The sequence below is a fragment of the Lissotriton helveticus genome, chromosome 11, assembly GCF_964261635.1.
Source record: "Lissotriton helveticus chromosome 11, aLisHel1.1, whole genome shotgun sequence".
Taxonomy (NCBI): domain Eukaryota; kingdom Metazoa; phylum Chordata; class Amphibia; order Caudata; family Salamandridae; genus Lissotriton; species Lissotriton helveticus.
The window spans coordinates 44578650-44600615 of record NC_136072.1 but is presented as its reverse complement, the minus strand read 5'-3'; the positions used below and the strand labels follow the sequence as shown (position 1 = coordinate 44600615).

Here is a 21966-nt window from a genome sequence, read left to right as displayed (position 1 = left end):
ACCCCAAAGTGAAATAACAGTGGTAAAGGAGAAACATTTAAAATGTATTTCTACTACTGACATGTTTAGGGATGTGTGTGTGTTTTAGGATTACTGTACTTCAAACCGCTCCGAGGCTGCACCAGAGGATATGTGAAGCAACGTAAGTTTGGAAACAGGTGAGCATAAGGACGGAGTGTGAAGCACTGCTGATCTTGAATTAGTTGATGTCAGGAGCTAAAGTATTTTACAATGGATTGCATACATAGTGAATTACCATGAGCTTATTTTTAGGCTTATTGTTACCAGTTCTTTAAAATATACATAGAGTGGAGTTTGGATCCAACCACAAAAGTATTTCCCTTTTATCTCCTTTAAAACCCTGCATAAGCCAATGGCGCTAGCTTCATTGAAATATTACATGCAACTACAAGCTTTCAAAAATGCAGTTTCTGTGCATTAGCATAATAAAGTGCATGTCTGGATCATGACCGTTACAGTATGTAGCTCGGGCAAGAAGAAAGTACTTTTGGTACAAGGTCAATCTTGACAGCGAGCTATGGGGATATGCAGCAGTGAAGGGTATCCAGGTGGCAGAGAATAATTTTCTAAAACAATTATTGGGAGTACCAAACGGAACCTCAAATCTAATCATCCACGAAGAAACTGGGCTTCCATTTATTGGCGACACGTTAGCTATGCGCCCTCTGCTTTTTTGGCTGAAAGGCTGGTTAAATAAAGATCTTACCCTCAATCACCAGCTATTTAAAGAGGCCCTGACTCTGGACAACATGCTTAAAATACCCTGGCTAAAATATTTAAAATCCTGCTTTAACGACCTGGGACGACTGGATCTCTTTCTAAGCCCTGAAACGATTACCACTGAGGATGTGGCTTATGTCAATAAAACCTTTTCCCTGTGGCAAAAATTCAACAGAGAAGGGGCAGAATTGGCTAAACCTAGTGTTCGTGATTTCATGTTACTTAAAACTGTCCCCTCGTTGGAACCATATCTTATGTGGCCTATTTCATCCCATGAGCGGTTTCTGTTAACTAGATTCAGGTTTAACCTTTAACATCTTTTACTTGCTGTTCCAAAGGGAAGTCATAAAGGGCAGGTACTGATGCCCTGTGGCTGCGATGTTTCATCTCCACAGGACCCAATGCACTTTATGTTCTTTTGCCATTATTATGATGTGCCCCGTAGATTCTTTTAAAAACCTCTCTTAAAAAAAATGAATTTCACCCAGGTTCGTCCGGCTCTCTGCTTCTTGCAAATGTTGAGCCCAGAAAGCACTTTATTTGTGGTTGTTTTTTTAAAAAATGCACTGAGACTGAGAAAAAGCCTCCCCAATTAACGTAACTTTGTACTGTAGCTACGGTTTTAACCAAATTTTAGTTCGCACATTTGGGATGAAAGCTTTTAACTTGCTTTGTATTAACATGTGAATGAATTATTTTACTACTTGTATAAGTTTAATGCACATATTTTAATGATATAATTGCCCCTTTTATTGTTGAATTATTGCTTTTATGGTTTGCTAATTGTAAAACCGAATAAAGTATTTTGACTATGATCAAACAGTAGGTCTTGATAGTGAATGTCTATGGCCACACAATGAGATTTAAATGCAACTCTCTGTAAGCAGGAGCCAATTTCGCGCCTGAACATCTGGTGGTATGTGGGCTCACCAAAGGAGAAGCGTTACGTAAGCTCATATTCTATATTCTCTGCAGGTGTCTCAGTAGAGATGTGGGCTGTAGTATTAGCATGCCCATGCTGTTTATCATTACATCCAAAACTGATGACAAAGCGTGAAACACTTTCATATTTAAAAAATGCACTAACTTGCAGGTAAAATACCCAGTACTTACAACAGTAGAGTCAGAGGTTTGCAGCACGTGTTGAAGTTAATAAGCGGCGCACAGGTACCGCCGTTACACAAAACAATTAGCTAACTATACAATAAGGACATGTCATTGTTGGGCTTAGTGGGGTGTTGGTACTCGGCCATAATAAGAAGCAGGTCTAACCTCAAACACTAGATGTACAATGTTATGAACTACACAGTACTGTATGTTCGAGCCAATTAACATTTTACCTTTGTTGTTAATTGGAAGAGCAAAATCGCTCTTGTATTCTTTTTATCTAATTAATTACAGAGCTAGGTGATATTTCCAATTTCATAGACTAAATGTTCAAGGGTTTTAGGGTTTTTACCATCATGATTTCAATATTGGGGTAGATTTTCTAGCAGGTGGCTCCTATCCATTGGTCAATCCGCAATAAGTATGTGGAGAAATGCTGAGTGATTTCTAGCAACAATGGTTAAAACTTCATACATTATCTATTCGACGGTTACACAAAAGCCTACTCGAGTTTCACTGACGAGATGGTTACACCTAATTAAGGACTGGAGTTCTTCATTAACAATTTTCTCAATCAGTTTGGAGAGGTTAGGAAAATTACATACTATGCTTCTATAAGTGTTTTCTATCCATTGGGTCAGTCGATTGTACCCTCAGTAGAGAAGCCATAATGGCTTTTTTACATTCTGGCACACAGTCATGTACTCCATGGATGTCAGAGGGATTTTTCAGTGGTGTATTAAAGTTAGACTGGCAGAAATTTAACCAAAAGCCTTCAACCCTCGCATGGTGTCCCCTACCCGCAAAGTAGTCCTTCATTCAAATGTAGAGCGCTGTAGCACAGTGGAGAGATTTGTTACCCAAACACGCACACTGCCATGCTTGAATGGAATGAACTGCATTTAGCATCCTCTGACGTGGATAAGGCAAGCATGTTTGTTTATTGGTAGTGATAAACGAAATTCCAAAGACAGTTACCCAGGAGAAGCACTGTGACTGTTGTTGGTAAATTTTCCTTACATTGTTCGTAGGCTGTGGCTTGGCACTTACGTAGTACTGACTCTGTAAGCACTTCTTTGTTGCTTTCAATGAGCACTTCAAGTGAAAGAAAGCCTGCTTCTGTACTTTTAGTATGGAAAAGTAATGTGATAACCCTGGGCTGTGAGAACTGCATGTTGCTAAGTTGATTAACATATTATGAAGTGTGTGGTGAAGGAGTTGCTGGTTGTAGGGGTATAAGACCAATGCCCCAGTGACATGGTCCGTCTCGAACTTAGACCTTTGCCACATATGATTCATTTTCTTGGCCAGACTGTTGTATATAACATTCAGTTTCCGTTAAGCATCGAGGACTTGGTGTGCATTGGGTAGCAACTGTTCTCATCTGAACCAGGTTTGCAATGCAGGTGTTCGATATGGCTCATATATTACACCACTGTATCTAAAAACCAATGTGCTACCCTTTCTTGGCGACCATGTTCCTCTCGGGAGGATTAGAAAACATACTCTCACGATAAGAAGACAATGAAATAAGAGAATCCTGTCAGTTGTGCAGTTTTTTGCATCCCAATTATAATTTTCAGAGATATTCAGGACCTCAGTGCAATGGGACTTTGGACACCACCCACCAGAGTACTCACCTTGTCACGACAGAGGCTTTCGATCAGCGCGTCAGCCTCCTCCATGCGTCCGTACATGACCAGTGCAATGCCCACAGCCAGGCCCCGCAGGATCTTTTCATGTTGAGTCTCCTGTGCGTAACCCACCATGTCCTCGATGGCCTGGGCGTTCTTGGATCCCAACATCACCAGGCCCAGCGCTAGACCTGCTGCCTCCCCTGCAGACGAAGAGACAGTTCAGCTAAGGGGGTCTGTTACCAAAAACACAAATCGGCACCAAGAAAACTAGCAGTTGTTTAACACAAACATCAAAGAGCCCCTTGTAAACCCCAGGATGACCTCATTCTGTGACGTTGGCAGGATATGAAGGAAAAATGCTTTGCGCACACAATACTCACATTTTAAATAAAGTAGAGGAGGCACTCCGGGGATAATCAGCCAGTGCTAAACGTTGGATAAATCTTTTGCATTTGCCTAGTGTACTTACATGAAAATACAGGTAACCTTTACTTGGCCACTGCCCCCCAGGTCAGCGTATCTCTATCTGACCTACAGTATACCTGTAATGGGAAATGCTAGAAAAGTGCAGGACTTTGCAGAGTTACACATTCTGGCTTGGACCAGTCCTACTGAGAAAATCTTAATAGTACCATAATCAGATGCAGCAGTTTGGGCAAACATTGAATACTTCTTTGACCTATCATGGCTGTGTCACGTCATCCAGATTCTTACCCGTGACTGCATCATCCTGGTAGAGGTTTGTTTTCAGGAGGTCATACACATCTTGGCGTGCAGTGCCCATCGCTGCCAACCCAAGGCCCAGGCAGCCTCCATGTCGCACAATCTGCAGGGAACAATAAAAAGGGATATTCTTATATTATTACAGTTCATTTAATCTTATTCCATCACCAATATGAAAAAGTTCTCTAGTTTATGGTGACAGCATCAAAGGACTTTGCAAAAAATACAGTTGATGGACAGAATGTAGAACAATGTCATACATTCACCCCAGTACAAGGATCTGGGCCTAAATCCATCGTTTTTTTGCACTCCACACCACCCTGGGTTAGACACTGGCTATATGCAAATCAGCTCTGACCCTGTGCCTCATGGGAACAGTCCAGTCCGAACTACCAAGCCATGTCTTTCCCAGACCGGAATCAAGCATCCAAGAACCGGTTTCTGGCTATCAGCCTTCATCAGCCTGGATAGCTTGACTCCAGTGGTGTGGAGAGCATGGGACTCACGTCTGAGCATACCCAGCCCACTCGGGGTGAAATTGCAAAAAATACAGTTGATGGACAGAATGTAGAACAATGTCATACATTCACCCCAGTACAAGGATCTGGGCCTAAATCCATCGTTTTTTTGCACTCCACACCACCCTGGGTTAGACACTGGCTATATGCAAATCAGCTCTGACCCTGTGCCTCATGGGAACAGTCCAGTCCGAACTACCAAGCCATGTCTTTCCCAGACCAGATTCAAGCATCCAAGGACCGGTTTCTGGCTATCAGCCTTCATCAGCCTGGATAGCTTGACTCCAGTGGTGTGGAGAGCCTGGGACTCACGTCTGAGCATCCCCAGCCTGGGGTGAATGTATGACATTGTTCTACATTCTGTCCATCAACTGTGTTTTTTGCAATTTCACCCCGAGTGGGCTGGGGATGACATGGCTTGGTAGTTCGGACTGGACTGTTCCCATGAGGCACAGGGTCAGAACTGATTTGCATATAGCCAGTGTCCAACCCAGGGTGGTGTGGAGTGCAAAAAAAACGATGGATTTAGGCCCAGATCCTTGTACTGGGTTGAATGTATGACATTGTTCTACATTCTGTCCATCAACTGTGTTTTTTGCAATTTTACCCCGAGTGGGCTGGGGATGCTCAGACGTGAGTCCCAGGCTCTCCACACCACTGGAGTCAAGCTATCCAGGCTGATGAAGGCTGATAGCCAGAAACCGGTCCTTGGATGCTTGATTCCGGTCTGGGAAAGACATGGCTTGGTAGTTCGGACTGGACTGTTCCCATGAGGCACAGGGTCAGAACTGATTTGCATATAGCCAGTGTCCGACCCAGGGTGGTGTGGAGTGCAAAAAAACGATGGATTTAGGCCCAGATCCTTGTACTGGGGTGAATGTATGACATTGTTCTACATTCTGTCGATCAACTGTGTTTTTTTGCAGCATCAAAGGACTGTCATCTCTAATGAATTTGGTTACGAGATACAGAAAGCCATGTAATCATATCCATTAGGTATGATGGTCACCTTTAAAACATAATTAAAAAGTTGAAAGTTACCACACAATTTCACCTTTTTAAAAACATTCCCACATAGCAAATTGTGGTGATCTGTTGAATTAAATTAGATGTTTCACACCAATAGTTACCTCAATTAAAACACAAAAGGAATATTACAAATACATCAACATTCCCATGTACACAACTCGGGAACTCATGTGCTGAGCTCCACTCTCACTTTTTTGCACTCTGCTTTAAGCTTCTACAAGAGTTTACAATTGCTCTACAAGGAGGAACGTGCAACATCATGTGTGTTTCAATCACATCTGGGTTGTCAATTAGGCACCCCAATGCCAAATTCCACATCTGCCAACCTTTTACTACTTAAGGTTACAATCTAAAGCATGTTCATGAACATTTTAACACATCTAGCTTGAAAGCTACTGCACATCAAAAAAGTAATGGCGTACAGCGGAGGTAATATGCCAATGTAACTTACATAACAGAGCTTAAAGAATTCCTGCTACCTCTTTTCAAATCCGTTTTAGGGTTCAGGGCCTACAGAGGCTAATGGGTGCCAATCTTGGTAGAGGACTGATGCCAGTGCTGATGCCTGTGCTGGATTTACTGAAACATGTACTCAAGGGCACCTCCGAGTTGCCCCCTGAATACCTACAAATCCTGCTGTGGTCACAGGCTTTAGGCAGCCTGCCACAACCAGACATGTTTCTGGACCCTGGGGTCAAGAGCCCCTGCTCTGGGGGACCAGAGGCAAAGTACATCCTGGGCAGAGGTTTCACACCTCCTCTCCCAGGATGTGCAGTGCTCGAGAGGGAAGCTTTAACGGTCTTCCGCCTTTGTAATGCGACCCCCCCTCTCCAGACTCTGCTACTAGCAGCTGATGGCAGTCCCCAGTGTACACCCCCACTTTGGGTGGGAAAACCAACAGGAAATCCGAGGAAGAATAGGAGGTGTGCCCAGCTCTATGAACTCCACCCCAAAGGTAGGGGAGGAGAGGTGAAGCACATCTTTCAGTCCTCACCATCTTGAAGAAGGGGAGACCCCTCCAATCAGGGTGGTGGCTAAGCGCCCTCAGACCCTGAAATAAGTTCCTGCCAACCTAAGAAGGACGAAGACGACGCCGTGCAGTGAAGCCCGAAGACACCTACTGATTTGCTCCCAGCCCTACTGTGTTGTCTCCAGCTTCAAAAACCCTGCAAAAGAAGACGACGCCTGTTCTGCAGCCAGTGACTTCCAGAAACAGAGGAAGACGGCCAGATCTTTCATAAAGACCAGAACTCCTGAAGAAAGGATCTGCCCCAGAGAAATCTACCCAAAGGACGCTGGTGCCCTCCGGAACCGCGAGTCCTGCCCACTCTGCACCAGACGCCTCCAGCCGGTTTCCAGGTGGCAGACCGATCCAGAACAGGTTCCCTAGTGATGCTGAACTCAAGCCCAGCGTTGACTGACCGCTTCTGGACTCCGCGGCAACGCCTGCAGACTGAATCCTAAGGCTTCCCCCGAACGGCTCTGGTACGAAGAATCCGACGTCAAAGAACACCCTTGCACCATCATCCAAGAGTGTTTCAATGCCACATCCTAGGATAAAGCCGGACTGAATCTCTCAGCTGTCGAATGTTCTTTTCTAACAAACGTGTTCAGTGGATGAGCAGCAAATCTCTAAATTACTTTATGGTACCTGAAGTTGGAAAGGCGGTTTATGTCACAATGTTGCTTTATTTTTTTGGAGATTAGAGACTTACCTTTTCAAGTTTTCTCAAAACACTACTTGGGATGGAGGTGCATTTATTAGTGCACGGCAAGTGGAATAAAAAATATGGAAATAGTCTCCAATAATGAATATAAAGTTAGCAGCATTAATAGTAATTTGCAGTTTTTTACCCGTTCATTAAAAAATGGCACCACCAAGTGTGGAGGAAAGGAAGAAGCTTTTTTAGCAGAGTGATATAGTTCTCAGTTGGTAACCAGAAAAGTAAAGCACTTTTCATGGGTCAGGTTCAGAGCAAGCATCCTGCAATTAGTGAAAACAGGGTCTACTAGCAGAGTTATTGGTGACTACAAAAGTCTAAAATCCACCTTCTCAGAGCATCTGTCTGAGGGATACAGCACATGAACAGTTTCTTTTACAGCCTTTGTGGGAGCAGACTCACCCAGTACACTGGAGTTTTCCATCAAGTACTTACATCATTGCTGGCGTTCTTTAGCTGGTTAAGGAGGTAGTCAATGATGTCACCTCCATGGTTGGCATGGATGAGACCCAAAGCATAAAGTCCCCCGCCTTCCTGATAGGCTGAGCCAGGTGACGTGTCTTTTGGAAGGTAGGTTGCCATTAACTGTAGTGCTTCCTTTTCATGACCCTGTAAATAAAGAAAACGAAAATAGAGTTCAATAGCGCTGTACTGTAAGTTGCTTCTGAAGCACTCGGGTATTCCCACTGCATCAACACTTTAAATCTTGAAAAGCACTCTCATACTCAGCATATCTTGCGCTTTAAAAAATTAAACAGGCCAGAGGTTAGCCCTACTGGCATAGATCAGAGTGTGAATGGTTGGTCAGGCTGGATAGCCTGATGAAACCGAGTGCAGAGCAAAATAAATATACATCGAGCTTCACAAAATTAATTATGAATATGTTAACCAATGTTCATACAAACTGAGAAACAACGACAAAATTCCAAATGAAATGTCTCAATTTCTTTTCATTCTGAATTTCAATCATTTAAGATTGTAGAAACATCACTGTGTGAATACAAATATGCTGGTATCATAAATTTCTGATACATGGACACAGGAATACAGAACAAAAAAAGCGATGGCCTAATCAGGGTCAATGTTGCACTTGAAAATAACGTGCCCAATGAATTTCGGGATAATTACGTCCCTTCTTCAGGGCCACTGGAATATAAACAAAGAACAATAATTGTTTATGTATGGTTGTTGAATGCATTGACTAAGGTACAAGTAAAGCCATTACTGTCCAACGACACCCACATTACAAGTATGGAGGTAAACTCTACAAGCCCGGAGAGCCACCAACTGAAATGATAACAAGAGGATCAAACTGTCCCCGGAATAGAAAAAAGAAACAAAACCTATCTTCAAAACTATCAGTGTTACTACAAACGCAGTGATTACTGGAAAAAGTGAGACCCATCTATGAGTGAAAAAATGGCTATGAAAGAATAATGAGATCACCCAGTGTTCGCTCCTTAAAGAGTGCTATATGAAACTCGCACTTACTAGCAACATACGGATAACCGGATGCGGTGAAAACCGCAATGGACCACACTCAATCCTGCCAAATCCTGTTGAGAATTATAATGACCGAATATCATAACACGAAAGGGACTTCACCAACCCAAATGTGTGTACAATAGAAAACAGAGTGGCTCAGAGTGTGCCATGCATCTAGCACTATAACCACAGTCCCATCCAACCAAGGACCACCATAAACAGGAATCATTCCACTCGTCAAGCACAGTGTGGCACTGCTGTGCTTCCTACAGTGAGGGAAGTGACCCAGTTAGACTCAGACCCAAGGGGTCATTCTTCTAACAAATGCTTTAAACTGGTGCAGTCCCCTGATCCCCCCCATTGTGAGTATTGCATTTTGTACGCTAGCATCAAGGCATGTTAACAGTTGAACTCTCTTCTCAAGGGATGCTAAAGGCTATACTATGATTGCACCAAATTCCTTACACTGTTCCACAATGTGGGACCCTTCAGAAAGCCCTACAAGGCTTACCTCAAAAACTAGTTCTTGGGCACATGAAACACAGATGGTTATTGGTGCAAAGAACACCTGTAAAGTAACAAATGAATGAGCCAATGTGGGTGCTGATCAGAAAGGTTCTACAAAAGGCTAACAACCTTCGCTCCGACCAAGTCAGAGGGAAGCAAGTCCAAGACTCTGGGGAACATAACATCCGCGTACACAATGAACTCCTATTTCAGGCCCTAGGCAGCGGAGCTACCTCAAAAAATGTTACATGCCAAAGTTTAAAATAATCACCAGACTCTCTGGGTCATTGACAATTTTAATTCAAAGTAGATAATTACATCAATAAAATAAGAAGATTGAAACAGGTTAGGATGGACAGGAGTGGAGGTGTTTAGGTTTGGGAGTTTAAATCCTCCTGCGTCGGTCAAGACTTTACAGAGACGGCACGTGTCAATGTGCAGTTTGTTGTTGGAGGTACAAATGTGACTTAGCTGCCACTGGGTCGCACGACAGACTGCATGCTCCCTGCAGTCCTTATCTGTCAAATTCTGACTTCCAGTTTATCAACTGAACTGATTTTCTGCTCCATGGTGTGAAAATGGTTATGAAGTAAAATAATACAGCTAAAATAATCCACTGGAATCCGATACTTTGTGTATAGGTCACCTTGCAGCCACACGGTTCCAGAGAAAAGGGGCAGGTATGCAATACGTGAGTCTTTAAACCAATATATTTGTATCACCCACATTGAGATTTACTTGCTTGCTTAGCAGTTCACGTTTACAGTTACAGGGTACTCAGCACTGCTCACATACTCCAAGCTTAATCTACCACAGAAGCGCATGGGCCCGGACACAAGGTGATGGTAACTTTTTGGAAGTAGTAGGACACACGGTGAATGAGACAACACAAGGAAGAAGATGTCATACATACAGTAGGTTTGCAAGGCAAACCTGAAAATACAAGCAACACACAATACGCAAATCAAACAATAGCAAAGGTCAGTATTTCAAATCTTCTACAATATTAATAACAGTAATACAATAGTGCTGAGTTTAGGAGGAACAATGTAAAGAGTGACATAACGCAAGGTAGGGGACATCGGAGGCGCACTGTCAAAACTGGAGGAGTGCAAGCATGTGTGTGAGCCAGATATAAACGGAAGATAGACCATGCACAGTCACAAACTGTTCGTTAGCGGAGGCGAAGAAAAGTAAACTTTTAACCACTGTCATAACAAATGAAGGTTTGTAAACTGAGACGTGTGCCGTGCCAGTGAGCTCTACTGAGGAGATCAGTTGGTTTGTTGCCAAGGTGTTAAATTGCCACAACACAAAATGGGTTACATAGTAGATACTTTTGTTGACATTACAGTTTTTAACAGTTGAAATGTTTTTAATAGTAAAAGTATCCAAATTTTTTGTTGGCAAAGAGGTTCAGTATTGGCCATCTACTAGGGTCTTACGAGGTAGCTGGAGTGCATGTCTTCAGTATAGTGGCTTAGACAGCCTTCACATGGATCCAGTTGAAGGCACCATATTGGCACAGCCACTAATATAGGCGTTTCATATTGCTTGAAATAACTATCACATATGGAAGCAATCACTGGGTTTATGGACAGGCAGCGTGTTTACATGGGAGTGGTAGCTGCAAGCAGAGGAGTAAGAATAGAATGGTTTAAAGAGGAAAGAGTGCAGCAAGAATAGATCTAGGAAGAAAACAGTTTGACAGAAGAAGACAAACGAGGAATTGTTTGTAAGGCATGGAACATTGTGATTATGCTGGGGCTGGATAATAACGATGATTGAAAGAGTGGGGCTGGAAGCAGAGGTACAGATGAGATGGTGGGAATGGAAACAAGTCAGCGGATGACAGTAGAATAGCATCTACAGAGATACTAAAGAGTCAGTGCATAGGACCCAGACAGACAAATTCCGTAGATACTGCCACGCAGGATATACTTACCTTGTGAATTACTCCCAGACTGGCTGTGGCAGTAAATTTGGCCCAATTCGTGGCTCTGGCCAGCCACTCCAAATTATCTCTGAAAAAAGAATAGCTCATATCAGCATTTAAGCTATATATATCACTGCGTACATATCAAGCACAGAAGTACTGCATTACTTACGGTCAATAAATGGGCAAATACACTATGACCCTTAATGTGAACTTGCTGGGAAGCATGCACACACTGCAGGATACTTTCCCTCTGTGAGATGATCTACTCCCATGAGCAGTTCCACAACCAGTCCAGCTCAAGCACCAAGGGTGTTTAACGAGCTCAAAAGCAAACCAACTAATCAGGTGCAGTCTAGATGTGGGTCAAGCGAACTCAAAAGAAGCACAACCAGTCCGGAACGGTCAACATATGTGTACGATCCCACTCAGGGGCCACAGGCAGACCAGGCCTACTGCGACCCAAATTTGGTGGTTAAGGTTGTTTGCCACCGGTCTCAAGCGGCTTGTCCTACTATGGCTCTGCAAACCCTTTACTCTACCTGACTTTCAGAGCAGCAAGAGTGACCAGTCACAGGCTTCTTAGGGAGGTAATGTGGGGGGCACAAGGTTCGAACTCCGCAATCAACAGACAATTTCAATGTCCAACACAGTGCCAATACTTTTCAGAAAGAAAAAAAAACATTTTAGTCTTATAGCGGTAGTCAGTTTATAACAATGCATATGAAGTAGTGTTCCCGGTCACGACTCTTTTGACACTTCAACCATCCGTGCAAGAGTTCCTACCTCTAGCAGTGCAATGCAGCGGGACAGGAGTCCGTTCTTAATTCCTAACACCCAACTAGAACAAACTCTGGTGTGAATGTATTGCAGACGGCCAGGTTCGTACAACATTGGTCTCATATGTGGCCCCTTGTATGGATCCGACGTCCCATGTTGACCCGACAACTCACTCAGGCGGCATCCCTGCAATGGTGGCTGCCATCGGCTGATAAAGCAATTGCAGCCCCAATTGGGCTATATCAGTACCAAGGCAGTTACAGCCTTCAACTGGGCTAGGTAAACCTCACAGAAAATGAAGGCTCGATCAGACCATGCAAACCTCATAGCAATTGTAGTGGTTCACATATGAAACCGCTGCAAGACCCTTTTCAGCATGGGTCACTCCTGGCTTCAATCTCCAACTGCTAGGTGTCCCATCAACTAGGAACACACGGGGCTTCTGCGCCTACAAAACCAGGAAAACTCCCTTCCTCTCTCAGCAGACAAGTAGAGTTCTAGGCACCAGTCAGCCTGCATCTCCTCCAATAGAAAATGCAGGCTTAAGTGATGCCCACTCACCCTTGGGAGACCGGCTGCCAGAAGATACTAGCCCGGTAGCAGAGCTCTCCTTTCCTTAGTCATGAAGAACTTCGAACTGGAACGAAGTGAGGTGATTCTGTCTCACTTTTTTACACATTTTCTAGACAGGGGTGTTAGATCCACAGTCTCAAACTTCAGAACCAGTACGGAGCAGTTTTCTTTTAAGTGCCCTTCTCAGGATTCTCTCCAGAGTCAGCTTTTGTGTAAAGTGATACTTCTCATAGCAGGCAGCACTGGGGCGGTTTCCAAACTGGAACACCCTCAATATGAGCACAATGTAGTATGAGCTTTAGTTTGTTTGGCGTCCCGGAAGCTGGGTCATCAGCATTTATACCCCTGCGGCCTCGACACCGTACACTGTGCTGATTTTTCCTTCACGGAATTTGCCAACTGCTGTAATTATTCACTCCTCAGTAGTCTTTTTTTACCCACGAGGAACTCTTATCCATGTTTCTACATCCAATCAATTCATAAGAAATGGCATCCGCATAAATGGCACAGTAATAGGACATTCTGAGAGTGCAATCCCCATCACATAATATTATTAGATCCCATCACATAATATTATTAGATCCATATGGAAAAAATACAGACCTGGGAACTTTGTATATACATCACAACATGAGACATATATATCCTATGTCTACAACTCATATTACCAAATAGAATTGTTCTGTCTAACAAGTTTGACAGTGCTTCATGACCAGTGTGACGATTCTGTCAATTATCAAATCTACATTCAGACAAAGTTGTGGCTTTCCTGATGAAGGAGTATAGAGCTCCGAAATGTGCGTTGAAGACCCATCATATAGCCACTAATTCACAATCATGACTTTGTTAGGATTACAGCATTGATTATCCTCTTTTCCTTCAGTTATTATATCATTATTATGTCTCATATTTGTGATATAAGCGGTTATTTAGATTTGTCATGTTGTGTCATGTTATTTTTGTCACGCCATCATTAGGATGATTTATGACAATCGTTGGTATTTTGTATAGTTTGACATATTTTTAAGACAATTAAAATAAAAATAATCCTGTTTTAATATGGAACTAATAGTTTTCTTACCTGTCGGTGTAGTTTTGCAGCTTGAAGATCTTTCTGGATTCACTATGCTGTGCATTATTCCGCGGTCTTGTGGTTGGGTCCGGATTCGTAGTCTTTTCTTTTTTTTCTTTTTTTTTCGTAGCCCAGGTGGGCGTCGGCGTCACACCTCCTTGGGTGCATTTCCGGTGACGTCGGCATGCTTCCTGCGGAAGCTCCCACTCTTGGGCGCCATCTTCGGGTTCTTTTTTTCCGTGTTTCTTTCGTTTCCGAAGTAATGGCAATGTTCTATTTAGGTGATATTTTACCGCTTTGTACTCTTAAGTCCTTTCTTTTTTAACCACCTCTTCTCTCTCCAGCCTCATCTTTCTGGCGGAGGTGGGTGGGTTCGCTAGTGAATCCAGAAAGATCTTCAAGCTGCAAAACTACACCGACAGGTAAGAAAACTATTTGTTTTGCAGCGTGAATCTTTCTGGATTCACTATGCTCTGCATAGATTTTGTAGCGGTTTCTCATCTCTGTGGCGGCTGGGTGGAAGATGAGCGTTGGTTATTGAATATGTGCTGGAGCACCTTTTGTCCGACTTGTGCTTCTTTGTTCATCTGTATGTCCACACAGTAGTGCTTCGTGAACGTGTGCACCGAAGCCCATGTTGCCGCCAGGCATATGTCCTCTATGGGTGTGTTAGCCAGGAAGGCTATTGTAGCACCCTTTTTCCTAGTGGAGTGGGCACGTGTCCCCTCTGCTAGCTCCTGTCCTGCACGTTTGTGGCAGAGTTGAACTGTCTGTGCGATCCACCGTGCAATAGTCTTTTTTGTTACTGCCTTCCCCATGAAACTGTTGGCGAATGACACGAAGAACTGTTTTGATTTCCTGTGTCCCTTCGTCCTCTCAATGTAGTGCATGACTGCCCTTCTGGCGTCCAGGGTGTGTAGAGCTCGCTCTGCGCTAGTTGTTGGTTTTTGGAAAAAACTCGGTATCTGTATAGACTGGTTCATGTGGAATTTGGATACCACCTTCGGCATGAAGTGTGGGTCAGTCCTCATCACAACCCTATCATTGTGTATTTGTATGTAGGGTTCTTGTAGCGTTAGCGCCTGAAGCTCGCTTACTCTTCGTAAGGACGTTATTGCAACCAGGAAAGCGGTTTTCATAGTTAGCATCTTTAGGGAGGCCTTGTAAAGTGGTTCAAAGGGTTCCTTCATGAGTTCCGTTAGGACTATGTTTAAGTTCCATGCAGGTGGTGGCACCCGCTTGGGTGGTGCGATCCTTTTTGCTCCCTCTAGGAATCTTTTCACCACCTGTGATGTGAAGAAACTCCTGCACGTTTCTCCCCTTGTGTAGGCGACTATCGCTGCCAAGTGAACTCTTAACGAGGATGAGCTAAGGTTCTTTTCCAGCAAGTGTGTCAGATACTTTAGCACTGTGGAGTCCCTCTTCATTTTATTGTGAAGTCTCTCTTTCCTGCACCACATTGTGAATCTTTTCCATTTCGCAACGTAGCACTTCCGAATGCTGGGCCTTCGTGCCTCCCGAAGGACCCTCAGGGTGCTTTCTGGCAGTCTCAAATGTGCAAACTCTATGTCCTCAGGAGCCACGCTACTAGGCTCAGGCTCTCTGGCTCTGGGTGTAGCACCTCTCCGTTCTGCATGGAGAGTAGGTCTTTCCTCCTGCCGAATCTGTGGGGTGCACACTGTGTCATCTCCATGATCTGCGAGTACCATGTCTGCCTGGCCCACTGTGGCGCAACCAGTATCAGGGTCATGTTGCTCGCTCTGCACTTGCTCAGCACTCTGTGCATCAGTGGTATCGGGGGAAAGGCGTAAGCTAATGTCCCGGACCAGTCTATCAATAGGGCATTCCCCAGTGACCCCTCCTCGGGGTGTCTGGATGCGAAGTTTTGGCATTTTGCATTCCGGCGTGTGGCAAACAGGTCCACTGATGGTGTTCCCCATCTGTCGAACAGCCACCTTGTCTCTTGAGCATTGAGCTCCCACTCGTGGGATGCCGATGTCGGTCTGCTGAGCCAATCTGCTTGGATGTTGTCCTTCCCTGGTAGGTGTATGGCTAGCAGGTCTATCTTGAGAGGGATGGCCCATCTCCATATCTCCTGCGCCAGCGTTGAAAGCGGGGCTGACTGTGTGACCCCCTGCTTGTTGATGTAGAACATCGCGGTGGTGTTGTCTGTTTGTAGCAACACCTTGTGCTTGTACAGTCTTGTTTGGAAAGCTTTCAGTGCAAGGAAGATTGTCTTCAATTCTAGGTAATTGATGTGCCTTGTCGCATCTGTTGGCGTCCACAGTCCCCTCACCTTGAGCTCCTCCATGTGAGCGCCCCATCCCTTCAGGGATGCGTCTGTGGTGATGGTCACTGTTGGCGTTGGGGATGTTAGAGGCTTTCCCTTTGTTATGTTCTCCATGGTCCACCATGTCATCTCTTTCTGCACTGTGTGCGTCACAACCACTAGATACTCCCAACTGCCTGTAGCTTGTGACCATTGCTCCTGTAGCCATTCTTGAATGGGTCTCATGTGGAGACGTACATTGGGTACCAGGTGGATGCATGATGCCATCATCCCCATGATCTTGCTCGCAGTCCTCACAGTCCGAGCTTGTCCCTTCCGGTAGAGGCAAGTTTCCTTCACCAGTGCCCTCGCCCTCTTCTCGCTGGGGAACACCTTGCCCTGTAAGGTGTTGATCTGTGCTCCCAGGAAGATCTTCACTTGTTCCGGCTCCATTGATGATTTCTTCCAATGGATGGAGAACCCCAGGCTTATGAGCGTGCTCATCACAGTATGTGCGTGCTGCTTGCATTTCTGGTATGAATTTGCTTTCACCAGCCAGTCGTCCAGGTAAGGGTATACGTGTATTCCTTGCCTTCGTAGGTGCGCTGCGACTGCTGCGAGGCACTTTGTGAAGACCCTTGGTGCTGATTTTAGCCCGAAGGCTAGTGTCGTGAACTGGTAGTGGCTTTCTCCGATGGTGAACCTGAGCATATGCTTGTGCTTTCTGTTCATTAGGATGTGCAGGTAGGCGTCTTTGAGGTCTATTGTGACCATGAAGTCTCCGATCTGCAATTGCGGGAGCACCTCTTGCAGGGAGGTCATTTTGAATTTTTGCGTTCGTATGACTTTGTTCAGGAACCTTAGGTCCAGAATGGGTCTCATTGTCTCGTCTACCTTTGGCACCAGGAAGTACGTTGAGTATATTCCTGTGTTTCTTTCCTCGAAGGGTACCCGTTCTATGGCCTGCTTCCGCAGAAGTTCTTTTGCCTCTTCCTGAAGACACTCTAGCTGTTTGCTTGCTAGTTGTTTTCTCTTTGGTTTTCTGCTTACTGGCCTCCCCTCCAACTCTATGCAATAACCGAATTGGATGATGTTGAGGATCCATTTGTCTGATGTGATTTTTCTCCATTCCTGGAGGTAAAGTCTCAACCTTCCTCCCACTGGTGTTATGTGGTCGTAGGTGTCTAGCTTGTCCTGATCGCTCTGTACGTGCTGCCCCCTGGGATCTTTTCTGTGGGTGGGCACACAGAGTTTTTTTAAGTCACTTAGAGGCGGGCTGCTGCCCCCCTCTTCTATTCTGGCCACGTCCATTTCCTCTCCCTCGAAAGGACTGGCCTCTTTGTTGGTATTGCCAGGACTGCTTCTGCTGACCCTGCTGGCCCTGCGAGTCTGTCTGGTGCGTTTGTTGGAAAGCCTGGTGTGATGTACCTGGCTGGTTTCCACCTCTCCCGCCAGACCTCCGTGACGGGGTGCCCCTTTTGTTGCCTCTGAACTACAATGCTCCCATGGACCTTGCTGTCTCGTTATCTTTCTTCAGTTGGCTGAGCTTCTCATCAACTGTTCCGAAAAGCATGTCGCCGTTGAACGGTGTGTTCAGAATGCTGTGTTGCACCTCTGGTTTGAAACCTGAGATCCTTAGCCATGCGTGTCTTCTTTCAGTGACACCCATCATCATGAGCCTGCTGGCGGTGTCTGCTCCATCCAGGGCCGTCTTAAGGCATGAATTTGCCGCGTTTTTCCCTTCTTCAACCAGTTTTTCGGCCTTCTCCTTGGCATCCTGGGGCAGGTCCTTCACCAACTGCCCCAGCTCCTCCATGATCTGGTACATGTGTCTGTTTATCAGGGCGTTGGAGTTAGCCATGCGCCAGTGGGTCGCGGCATTCCGTTCGATCCTTCTGCCCACCAGATCCATCCTTTTGCTCTCCTTATCCGGTGGTGGTCCGGAGGTAGTGGGTACGTTAGCCCTCTTCCTTGCTGTGGCCGTGATAATGGAGTCTGCCGAGACCATCCCCTGAATGTAGGGTGGGTCCTTTGTGGAATGTCTGTATTTTTTCTCTGTTCTGGGAGTTACTGCCTTGCATGTTGCGGGCTCCCTGAATGCTTCCTTCCCCTGGACCAAGACGCTGTCGAGCATTGGCAGGTACTGGCTCCTTGTTTGTGTTGGGAGCAATGTCTCTAGAAGGAAGTCTGCTTTCTGCTTCTCTTCATCGAGCTTCAGCTTGAATGCCGCTGCGGCAGACCTTATCACCGAATTGTAGGCCCGATGTCGTCCGGCGGCGAGGGCCTCGAGGGATACGTGTCGACCGCCTCCTCCGGGCTGTCGGTCTCGACGTCGAGGTAATCCACCTCCTGTAGGTCAGAGGGGGCCGATTCTGCGTCCGTCCTGCTGTCCTCTTCCTCCCCATAGTTGTAACCATCGTAGGGGTTCTCGTACTCTTCCTGGTCGTCGACCACCTCGACGTGCGGGTCTTGGTCTTGTTCTTCGGTGACCTCATCTTCCTCCACCACGGGTGGCTTGGTCTTGTGAGGGATCGTGAAAGTTTTCATCTTTGCGTCGAAATCTTTCTTCCGCTGCACGATGTTTTCCATTTCGGCTTCGAGGCGCCTTCTCTTTTTCTCCATCTCGGCCGCGTGTTCCGCGTCGGATGGTTCGGCCGCTCTTTTCGGCGGTTGGCTCGCGCCGTGCCTTTCGGTGCCGAAGTTTGACGTCGAACCGGATTTTGGGTCTCTGGTCGGCGTCGGTAGTTTAGGGTCCTTTTCCCTCGGCGTCGATCGATCCTTTTCGGGGACGATTTTCGACGACTTCTGCTGTTCAACAGCTCTCGGCGCCGGGGACTCCTTCTCAGAGGATCCGCTGGGCCTGTGAGTACTCGCCGACGCCTGGTGCTTCGGCGTCGGCGCTTTCGAGGCCTTGCCCTCGTTTTTTCGAGACTCAGAGTCTCTCGGGTTCTTGGGGGCCGGAGAGTCTCCTACCTTATCAGAAGACTTCGTGTAATCGGTCTCTACGACCGTGTAGCTGTCGTCTTTGGCGGCAGCGTTGTCCTCTTCCTCGGAAGACATCCCCAGGTCGTAGAGGGACGGAGACGGGGCCTTCCCCTGCAGGGTGGCATGGGCTACCCTCTGTCTCTCTCTCACACGAAGGGTCTTCGGGGTGAAGGCGGAGCAGGCGTTGCAGTCCTCGCTTTCGTGATTCACCGGTAGACAAAGGTTGCATACCGGGTGCTGGTCCTTCTGCGCGTACTTGTGGTGGCAGTTACGGCAGAACTTGAACGGCGTGTTGTCCATCATCGAGCGCTCAGGGCCTCCCTGGTCGCGTGTTCCTTTGTAGACTCCTCGTCGATGAAGTTCCCTGGAGTCTTCAGATGACTTTCCTTTGTTATTTCTGTATTTTCTTCTCTTCTTTCTCCAAAAATGTCTGGAGCCCAAACGGGAACGATCCAGACCAGACCGCGGAAAAAAAGAATCTGAAGATGGCGCCCAAGAGTGGGAGCTTCCGCAGGAAGCATGCCGACGTCACCGGAAATGCACCCAAGGAGGTGTGACGCCGACGCCCACCTGGGCTACGAAAAAAAAAAAAAAAAAAGAAAACACTACGAATCCGGACCCAACCACAAAACCGCGGAATAATGCACAGCATAGTGAATCCAGAAAGATTCACGCTGCAAAACTTTTGTTCTCACACTGAGTTTTTTTAATTCATGTTTTTTCTTCATACGAGTCTTTAATTGTTTTTTGACCGCCTTATCGCCTAGGGATTTACCCTCAACTGTATGAGCTTTCTGCACCTGGCTTTCATGAGTGTCTTTGAAGCAGGGATGCGGGAAAGACAAAAGGGTTTGCCTCAGCCAGAAATTTCCTCACCATGAACAACAAACCCTACAGTCCCACCCTTCACCGCTCTCATCCACCAAGCTCACCACCCTCCTCTCTTCAGTTTCTGGATCTCCTCCATCCCTTCAGTCACATGAACTCAGGCGGCAGACTCCACCTGTATGGTAAAGCGGTCCATCTCGATCATCTGCCATGGCAAACCAGGGGAATCCAAAGTGGATCCCACTAGCTTCAGTAGTAAGACTCCTACAACTGCACACATGCTACACCTACACCCTTCAACCATGTTTGCACTCAATACACAGGATGTCAATGCAAGGCTCTGAATACACACAAAACCTTGGAAATTTACATGTGAGGGCCGGTAAGCCCATAAGTCTGAAACACTGTTACCCTTAACGTTACCTGAGAAACTGGTCACTGGTTGTGCCACAGTGCATGAAGGAGTTGGCTATGACCGTGGCTGTGTGGCAGACTGAGTTCCGTACTGCGTCCTAGAGAAAATCAAGAATAAACCAAGTATTTGGCAAGGCTATTTCTGTAGATCAGTAAGGGAACAGCCATTACTAACATAAATGAGAATCTAACATACCACTTCCCATTGCTAACTCCCACAAAGGCTTAACCCTCAGTTGACATTTCTATTTCATCTAAACACATTCAGAATGACTTTCAGTGCAATGTAATACTACTGAGCTCCACCAATTCATAAAGGGACAGCCAAAATACCACAAAAACCCAAAAGTGTAAAATACCATGAATTCCCTTGTTCTGACATAATTCTATGTCAGGACCGGAGGCTTCAGATTATGCTTTTTCCTTCTTCGCTGTTTTATTAACCGCAACACACAGCAGCCAAAAAGCAATAACAAAAGCCCAAAACCCTAAACAAAGGTAAAAGGGCTGAAAAACAACTACAAAATTTCTTCTCAGTAAACTACAAGTCCCATGACAGCAAGTCAGACAGTCCACAACATAGTCCTTCCTCCATCTCCATGCAGGCTAGAAAGGACGTCCTCCCTGTGTCCACTTCCTCTTTCTTCGCTGCTTCGCAGCCAGTTAAGTGCTTCTCCTTATCTTCCCTTTATGTGGTTGTTTTGGAGATGTAATTCGGTGTATTTTGGTATGCGTGGGTCGCTGTTGCGACTAGTTTCTTGTATGGTGGCTCTGTTTTCCTTTTCAGAGCCCTTCTTAACCACGGGGACGTTCGCGGTCCCTTCCGCGGTATTTCCACAGCTTTGCGGCCTCCTCCAGCCGCTAGGGGGCGCCGGAGCGTCTCGCTGGTCCCAGCGCGGGTTTCTCCTCAGGAGAGACGCGCTGGGAGACGCGAGCCGCCGGAGCCTGCTGCCACCTCACCGTGACGCCCGGTGCCTTTCCTGGGTCTGTACCTGGCCCGTGCTTTTCTCTGACGCCCCGACGGGGTCTGTACTGCGGTGTTTACCGCGTTGCCTCCTGCGGGCGTTTTTTCTGTGGGGACGCTCTTGAAAGCCTGCTTCCCCTTAACACAAGCGCGCAGGGAGGTGGTGTAGACCCGGTTCCAGCAAGGGTCAGCGCGCTTGGGGTCTGTCCCCCCCCCCCCTCCGGTTCCACCGGGGCCACACTTGGCAGATTCTATCTGCACCACAGTTTGCACAGGCACTGCCTGCTGCCCTGATTTGTGCCTGCTGCTTCTCCTTCCCTTTGGGCCTAAGGTGCTAGGCATGGATCAGGAGGAAAGTTACTACACTGAGGAGGAATCCCATCAGTATTTAAACGATGAGGAGTTTTATAACGCTGTAGACAGCTCTATTTACAGGTGCGTGCAGGAGATAGTGGGCCCTATGGAGGACCGCCTCTCTGCTCGCATCACGCAGGAGTGTGAGAGACTCTCCCAGGCCCATTCGGGGATGGCAGGCTCGGTGGCAGCCCCTGAGGGCTGTTCTCCGCCTGCCCCTAAGAAGGTGTGTAAGGAGGGTGCTCCCGGGGCGACGCAGGGTGTGGACAGGGACGCCTTTGAGCGCCTGCGTGACGCTTTTTTGGCCAAGGCGACCACGTCCA

At 46.4% G+C, this 21966-nt stretch overlaps 1 protein-coding gene across 1 annotated transcript in view; it reads right to left on the bottom strand.

The window, feature by feature from the left end:
- PSMD1 (proteasome 26S subunit, non-ATPase 1) overlaps window positions 1-21966 on the bottom strand; it is a 279570-nt gene that overhangs the window by 221773 nt on the left and 35831 nt on the right. Inside the window, exons 10-14 of the mRNA XM_078666359.1 lie at window positions 20335-20423; window positions 11414-11492; window positions 7912-8085; window positions 4200-4311; window positions 3489-3685 (exon numbers count right to left, since the gene is read on the bottom strand). Coding sequence (XP_078522485.1) covers window positions 3489-3685; window positions 4200-4311; window positions 7912-8085; window positions 11414-11492; window positions 20335-20423 — 651 coding nt within the window. The remainder of the gene's footprint in view (window positions 1-3488; window positions 3686-4199; window positions 4312-7911; window positions 8086-11413; window positions 11493-20334; window positions 20424-21966) is intronic.